The 8,786-nt window shown below is 38.4% G+C and overlaps 1 protein-coding gene across 1 annotated transcript in view; it reads left to right on the top strand.

Annotated features, from left to right (window-relative positions):
• The window catches only part of LOC107599999 (uncharacterized protein C9orf172 homolog), a 16,183-nt gene extending 9,253 nt beyond the window's left edge, over window positions 1-6,930 (top strand). The window contains exon 2 of the mRNA XM_016291761.1: window positions 2,302-6,930. Within this exon, the coding sequence (XP_016147247.1) occupies window positions 2,302-5,553 (3,252 nt within the window). The 3' untranslated portion in view covers window positions 5,554-6,930. The remainder of the gene's footprint in view (window positions 1-2,301) is intronic.
• Window positions 6,931-8,786: the final 1,856 nt, after the last annotated feature.

Genomic DNA, 8,786 nt, shown 5'->3' with positions numbered 1-8,786 from the left:
CCCTGCCGCCAGATATCGTGGGCAGGGAGAAACACAGCGTTTGTAATGCCGTTCGCTCGCCATAGACTTTCTCATTGTTTTATATATATGAGTGCTTGTGCGGACAAACAACAGTAAATAGGCAGACACATACACAGAGCGCTACTGAAGAGCAGAAGCTGGGTGGCGCCCGGCCGTATGCACTTTTATGCTTTCTAGTGCTTACGTCACCCTGCTCGTGACGTCTCGCTGCTCCATTGGACGGATTTGACACGTGCTTCAGAACGCGGTCACGCAAGGGCATTCCCAAAGCGAATCTCAATGCAGCTCGAGTTCCTGAAGGGGAACTTGGTTTAGTATTGTTAATGCAAACATACATCCACAATGCAATAATATGTTGAAAAGCTAAGAATCTAGTTCTATTCTAAATTAATCCAGTAAAAAGAGTGAAGGTGTGAGTGTGTGTGTTTAAACTGCTCGTCAGTCCTCTCTCAGCAGGATGAACAGATGGTTTTCAGAGTTGGCTGAAAGGAGGTAGTCAGTAAGTGGGGCTCCGTAGCTCCTACTGTCATTTCAAAAATCCCTGAAAAGCCCAACGTCGTAAATAACCTCAAAATTAGCTCCTAACCCTTCGCACATGTTGCACAGCTGTATCTCAGGATAAATATGCAACCAAATACAATAACATTTATATTATGTAAACAAAATCTAATTTGTATAGCCATAATACAAAGCTTTGAACCTAATACAGTGCACAGATAGACATGTGCCGACATTTTTCTGTCAGCTGGATAAATAACAAGTGATGTAGTTTGACCACTGGTAAACATTCAGTGAAAAAATAACCAGTGTAACTGAATAGTGTCACACACTGAAGCAGGGTTTAGACAAACTCTATCAAAATGATTATTTGTTCTGAAATGCATATATTTAATAGGACAAAGGAAGCTAGACTCCAGAGACCAAAGTACTGAGGAACAGTGAAAATCAGAGCAAGCATAAATATAGAATGTGCACAAATGCATCACTTGCATGGTTCATATGTGTTTCTAAGCAATCTTAGGCACAGCTGAATCTGAATTCTGGGATCAGAACAAATCTTCTGCATTCTAAATGAGTAATGTGTAATGAATCTACTGACATTTACTAGTTTATATGCTCCCCTTTTTAACCTTTTTTTCCCCACTCTATTAATTTTATTTCCCCATAGACCAGAGTGGCACTATTATTAATGGGCAGAAGAAAGGCTGTTGCAGCAGGAAACACAGTAAAACAATAAATAATATAGTAATTTTACTGTAATATAGTAAAACTGTATTTTTTTGAAGAAAAACTCTGCATTGATAGAAATAATTGATTACATTTGAAAGACAATTTTAAAAAAATTAAATTTTTGTATTATATTTCATATTCACATTTTAAAAATAGAGTATTATGTGCAGAAAGATCCCAAATATATAATATGGCATTATATCTGGAACTCTTTCTTTATGCTTGAGCTTTCACAGAGCTCAAGCATACAACAGAAAGAGGGAAAAATTTGTCATGTTTTACAAAGGTCTGTCCTATCCTTCACTGAGTTTTCTTATACACTAATGTATTCTTCTGAGATGCTGCAAGGCCTCCATCTTCATAATTAATTCAGATTTTTCCATTCAGTGTTGTTTTATTTGTTTAGCATTCTGCAATTTCTCTGCACAGACTGATGTTTATGCATGACGTGACATTTAATAGAAGGATAACATTTACATTAATTCTGATTGTGAAGACATTTATAATGTCTTAGTCTTATGTTTTTCACTGAACCTCTGCAGTTATCATATTAAGCAAAGTGACTATTATTGCAGCTAAATAAATATATATTTTTAGGCATATATATAGTACATGCAGGTCTAAGTTTCTGCTGTATTTACCAGACATATACATGATGAATTTGTAAAACATTTAGATAATATATATACAGATATCCTTCAAACTTTCCCATGTTCTTCATCTACTTTCTCCAACATGTCTTAGTGGCTTGGCATTAGTCTTTTTCCCTTTGGCAGATATAAAAATGATGCCTATAATTTACTATGTGTGCATTTGTACATATACTAGTGGTCCAATTAAAGCGAGATTATTTGTGAAGCATCTGGCAAATCCAATGATAAGTTGTAAAATTATGCTTCATCTTCTCTTTAATATATTATGGTATTTTCTAAGCATAAGTGGGTTATTTTCAGACTGTAAATGGGTTCATTTACCCATTATATTTAACTATTAAAATAATTGTATTCAGAAAATGTATAACTAATAATGCTTTTTTTAAATTCTCTCTAGGAGACACCAGCTGAGGGGGAAAATAACGGGGGTCCATTTAAGATGACACGGACGGATCCCCCTGATATATTAACATCAACTTTGTATCAAGACATAAAAATTGGCCCTAACTGTGGGCTCTCAAAGTATTCTGGATCTTCAAAGCAATGTGATTCCCAAATGGTTGGCCCACTGGATCAAAACTTTGAAACCATTAACAAAAGACATTGCCGTAGCTTTGACTTCATTGAGTCATTGGATGACCCAAAGGACTTTTCCTCGTCCATGGAGTATCCTTACAGGTCTGATCAGCAAACAGTAAGTAAGGATGCAGTCTGGAATGGCATTGGACAGCAGGGACACTTACGTTTTTCCTCACCAGATCTGTTCAACTCAAGACTCTCCCATCAACAAATCAGCACAGACAAAACCAACGAGGCAGCAAGGACTAATGTTCATGGCAAGCCTCGCTCAAAAAGTGCTGCAAGGGTTCGAGCCACCCTGACTCCTGTACCCATCACAGTCTCTCCACCTGCAACCATGAGGCGTCAATCTCCAGTGGACCCCCAGAAGAGATCTGAAAGTTTGCCAAATCGAGATGCCTCACATTCAACCAGGGCTTTAGTTAATGAGGTTCATCCAATCAAGTTACAACCCCACACACCCCTCTATGTTTCTGATTGTTTTGAGGAGAGCAGACAGGAGAAACAAGCAAACACTCCCCACGTCAGGTGCCGTGTTGATATTAAGCCAGATGCCTCAGTTCTCCAGCACACTGCACGGAAGATGCCTACTCACAGAAGTAATGTTCCCTGGCAGCTTTCTTCAACATCAGGGATCAGGAACGTCTCATTTCCAAGTCAGATATTCACCTCTAGAACGCCTACTCCCAGTGAGTGTTACAACATGGACTACAGGCAAGCTTATCAATATCCCAACAGCTCCCAACAGTCTGGTAGTTACATTCAAACTGGAGAGAACCCTTTTGGAAGGACTTCTCCTAGAGACCCAAGGGAGTACAGAACCTTGTCTAATCCCAACATCCCAACCAAGTTCTTCTACATGGATGATCCCTGCAGGTATCCAGTTCCCCCACCTAGTAGGACATATTGTCAGGATGACCAGAACAGTATTAACAGCAGCAACAGCCAAAATCCATCCATCAGCAGTCAGTATGTACTTGACCCAAAGACTCGCTGGGTTCATACTTTGCCTGTGCGTTCATACTATGCAGATTCCCATCGTGAACCCATGGATCCATTCTATGGTAGACCGTATTCAGTGAGTGAGCCAGGGCCATACTTCGTATCCACCCCTCAGAATGAAACATACTTTCAGGAGGATCCAAGAGCATATGCCTTTCCCTCTGAGCCCTCAAAGATGTTTTGCACACGGCCTTGCCATTACCCAGCAGACATTCCTATGAGAGCATATCATACGGAGGGACGGCGGCGGCCACGTATGTCCCAGGTCTTTTCTGATGACTGGAACCGGTCAAGCATTGCTACATATTCCAGTCAGTACGCATCCTCACAGGCCACTCCTCAGCGTGTGCCATCAATAAGTCCGTGGTATCCCAATGACTTTACTGAGCCAAGTCGTTTAGGAGCAGATGTCCGGAACTACTCAAAATCCTGGGACAACATTATTATCCCTCATATGGACAGAGAACATGGAGTTTCACGAGGCAGGAGTTATGAGAACCTTCTCCATCATGGAAGGCCAGGAGTTCCTTCGGATAACAGTCAACAACCGGTTATTGTGAACCTTTCTAGTTCGCCGAGACGATACGCTGCCTTGTCCGTCTCTGAAAACTGTCTAGAAAAGTGTGCTGGTGACAGACAAAACAGTGCGAGGGGGCAATGGTTTGTAACCCCAGAGATTACAATTACTGACAATGACATTCGTGCAGCAAATAGCAACAAGAGAGATGGGGGAACTAGCAGCTGGAATACCCAAAATGCAACACGATGTCAAACAGCAAACTTGCACAACTTACAAAGACCAGCAAACCCACCAGAATCCACAGAGAGAAAGAACAATAATTACTCCCTGCAGCAAAGCCTCGAACAGCTTGATGAGCTGCTAGCCGACCTAGTCATTGATTACAAGCCTCAAAATAGCAGGAGACCAAGTAAGGATCTGATAGACCAACTCAAACAATTGATTCAAGATGATGAGACCAAAGAAGGGAAGCTGGACCTAGATCAAGAGGATTCAGGACTTTTGAACACACAAACAGACTCTTCAAAGACCAGCCCAGACACATTTAAAGACCCAGACAGTGGTTGTGAGGGTTTTCAGAGGAGTGTTGAGGATGTCTCTTTGAACCATATTGCAGATGAAGATGACACTATGGTGTGCTCCAACAGGAAATGCTTACGCAAAGACACTACATTCAATGCTTGCTTGTACTTCAAGTCCTGCCACAGTTGTTATACCTACTACTGCTCCAGAAACTGTAGGCGAGAAGACTGGGACACGCATAAAGAGAGCTGTCTTTATGGCCGCATTAGTAGTGTTTGCAGGCACATACTAAAACATTGTCGAGAGAACTCTGACGTTCATAAAGCTTTTTCACGCATTGCTAGGGTAGGGTATCTGTCCCGTGGAAGAGGAGTACTGTTCTTGGGTTTTCCAAACCCTGGGTGTGCAGATAACTTTATTCAAGTTGGTCTTGACAGCCTTACTATCTCTCCAACATATCTGTCCCTTCGAGAGTTAGACAGTTTCAAAGACAACCTTGGGCAATACGGCAAAGAGTTGCAGAATGCAGGCAAGGAATATGACCCCACTGAATGTTTCCTCCTGAATGTATCCATTGCTGTTGGAGACCTAGTGCCTAAACTTCCTTCTCCCAAATTACAAATGCCAACAGTTCGCAAGTATGCTAAGGTCTCATTGGCCTCCTCAAGTCCAGATAAGAAAATCTTTAAGAAAGAATGTGAAATGGAGACTCTGATTCTCACCCCACCCCCTGGGACATCTGACATTGACAAGGAGGGCCAAGAGGGCAGGAAAGCAAGAGAAATTTGTTTCATTAACATTCAAAGGGAGCTTCGTACCCGGGGCGTATTCCTTCGCCATGAGTTTCCACAAATATACAACCAGCTTTGTGAGTTTGTTGAGAGCAACAAAAGGTTTACCCCCACCACCATCTATCCCATTGACAAGAGAACCGGAAAGCAGTTCATGTGTATGATCATGGCAGCATCTGAACCAAGGATGCTTGACTGGGTTGGTGCACCACACCTTCTAGATGACATAATATAATCCTATGCATCCAAAATGATCGAGCTTTTGCTATATAAGATAAAACTTAAATGACTAATGTTTTTAGATATGTATTTTAATAGTGAGACTATATTTATTGTTTTTCTGTCTGGCACTAAAAACTAGAATTTATACAAGTTGCTTATGGAATAAAAAGCTATGAACAGTACTTATTAGAAGATACAAGCACATATGCTTTGTCTTAAAATCTGTTTCCACAGAATCAAGCTTTTTTTTAGCGTTTGGGACTAAATCTTTCTGCAGTATGGATTTAAACACGGTAAAATGTGTTAAATGGAGCTGAGAGCAATGCACTCTTATAGGCAAACCTTAAAATAAGCAAAGTATGTAATAAACACAAGGAGTGGAAGATGTGTAAAACTTTGTGAATGACAAATGTTCCAATTCTGTGGAAGTTGTTGAACTTTCTGTGAATTATGTGTGGGCCTGCTTATAACTATATTTATTGTGCTAGTGTGTTGCAGTGAGGATATAACTAGGAACCTTTGGAGAACCTTTGGCAATACAATACAATATTGTCTAAAATTCATTGTCTTTAGCCCCTTCAGAGGATAAAAATGCACTTGCATGGAGAATGCATGCTGGCAAGGAAAATGCAAATTCACTTTACATTTTTGCAATGGTTTGTCAGTTCTTTAAAATAAATTATAGTCACAGATAATGATCAGTATGGCAGACAAAAGCAAATGTCAGGTACATGGTACATACAAAGTCAAATAAACTGCTTGGAAGATTTCACTGTATTGTACATGGCAACTGATTTCTGTATTGTATTAATGGAGTACTATATTCACATTGTTAAATCAGCTGAAAATTTAACTTCTGACTTTACATGACAGGAAAACCTTTGTCTTTGAGTTATGCACATTTTCATTATATACAAATACAATTACTTACTAATGTATTAATCTGACATGAAGGTTATTATCTGTATTATTATTTTCTGTATCAATTGAAACACTTATTGAAATGGGTTAAAAATTATAATCATGTATATAAATAATGCTACTCTTATTTTAATCATTTATAATGACTGACAAAACTTAGATGCCTATATTTGAAAAGTAATATTTCAATAGAAAAATATAAAATTTAAAAAAGATTTAGGCAACAGTGTATAACACCATTGTATGCAATATTGTGTTAGATATAGCACTTTATTAAATTGCTGAGGGAAAACATATTTATGAACAGACCATTTAGATAATGTAATCAACAGCATGCACACAACAAACCTTAAAAGAGAGTGTGACTGTGTTTATTTCTGTTGCCATTTTTATGCCATTTATTTATTTATTTACACTGTTCATTACCTGTTGTGTTCTGTTGACAAGTGTTGTTTTATTTCTGTACTATGGTCAATAAATGAAACACCCAAAAATCCTTAATGGCTCATATATTTGACTGATAATATTACATAATAATAATAGCAATAGAAATGTCAGTCCTTTTTTAAAAGCTTGGTCATTGTGTTATTGCATTTTGTAGCTTTGGTAATTTTAGTGCAAACACAAAAAGGCAAATACATTTTTTTATATAGAGAGACTGAGTAGAGTTTTTTTTTTCTTTAATTAACTTTTTTTTTTGACTGACTGACTTTACCAAGTATAAAGAGTATGTCAAGGAAGGTAATACGCATGCTAAATATAATTGCATATTTCCCCCCCTTTGTTGACTGTCATTGATACAAGAAGGTCAGGATTTATGTCACGAAATACATAACGGTGTGAAAATAATAGCTTTACAAATATTACTGCAGCGACCACTGCTGGTTAGCACAACTAAGCACATGAGATAAAGGCGTTCACGGTAATCAGACGTCATTTTCAGTGACTGACGCATGTATGCCGTTGTTGTGAGGTTTTAGTGTATGTACCAGTCACGTGATGGCTGCAAAACAACTTATGCCCATGTGAGTAAAAAAATTGAAACATCATATTATTAAATGATGACTGGATGCGTTTCTATACGTACTTTAACGTTTGCACATACACTGCACATTTTTATATCAATACTGAACACTATAAATATTTGAAGATATTTATTGTTTGCCAGAAATGTATATTTAAGTTGGCAAAAGCAGTTCATTAAATGCCCAGTAAGAGACAATCGAAAGTCACTTTCACTTCGACGTGAATATAGTGCTAAAATAACCTAACCACATACAGCCTCAGTGCTGAAGGATTATATTAATTACAACATACCGCACATATAGCCTATTTACATTTACACTTTTTTATTGTATTCCTATGAAGGGAAGCAGAAACGTTTCTCTCACCCCATTGGATATTCTAATGCAGAACCCTTTCTCATTGCCTTTTTAATTGCCTTGTAAATGCATATTATGCAGGGCATCAAATATTCACTCCTTTCATGCATTTTGCAATAGTAGGACAGGTTTTTATTAGGGATTTGTTTCTTTTCCAAATTCTCTCTGTAGTTTTGGATTGTTCAGTTGTCTATTTGTCCCCTTTACATATTGATGGTCTGGATGAATGTCTTAACTATTGACATGATCCAATAAAATCCTAGGCCTAATAGTAAGTGGCAATCCAAAAACATTTTGGTAATAAAATTGTTTTGTAAAACTAAAAAGGATAAGTATTTTTAATTAGTAAAAACATGCACATCAGCATATTTTATCATCAGGCAGAAAGGTGGAGGCTCAGAACTGAGATGCTTGTTGCCGGGAAACAGGAAGCTGAGTGAATATCCAGGCACTTCAGACTGTGGGCAAGGTTTTAAATGGGGGCTGCTGGGAAAACATGTGGATGGCAAACTGATACGCTAACCTTCAGGAAGAACCCCACATAAACGGGAAGGCTTCATCTTCATCTGTACAGTAACTGCCTTCCAGTTAAATTATTCGGCACAGCTAAAACTCCTAATGTCCTTGAAAATCTGCTCATATGAAAACCACTTTCATGCATAATTCAAATGCATACATATAAATTATGTCCTAGTTTTTTGCAGAGTTGCACATGACATGAGTTTCACTAGATGGCACTACATTCCCATGTTTCATGCAGTGAATAGTCAATGCATTCACCATTCAATATAATACTGTAGTTTAAGTTTATGATAAGAGAGGCTGAGAGAGAGAACAACTTCGTTTGGTATCAACCCATATGCTGCTTCCCTCTAACCCCAGTAGAGGGTGGTAGACTGACACTCTCGGTATGAGTCAGAATGAGTCATATATGATTCATCTG

Source organism: Sinocyclocheilus grahami, unplaced genomic scaffold (assembly GCF_001515645.1).
Source record: "Sinocyclocheilus grahami isolate Dianchi unplaced genomic scaffold, SAMN03320097.WGS_v1.1 scaffold276.1, whole genome shotgun sequence".
Classification (NCBI taxonomy): Eukaryota; Metazoa; Chordata; class Actinopteri; order Cypriniformes; family Cyprinidae; genus Sinocyclocheilus; species Sinocyclocheilus grahami.
This window is presented reverse-complemented; position numbering and strand designations above follow the sequence as displayed.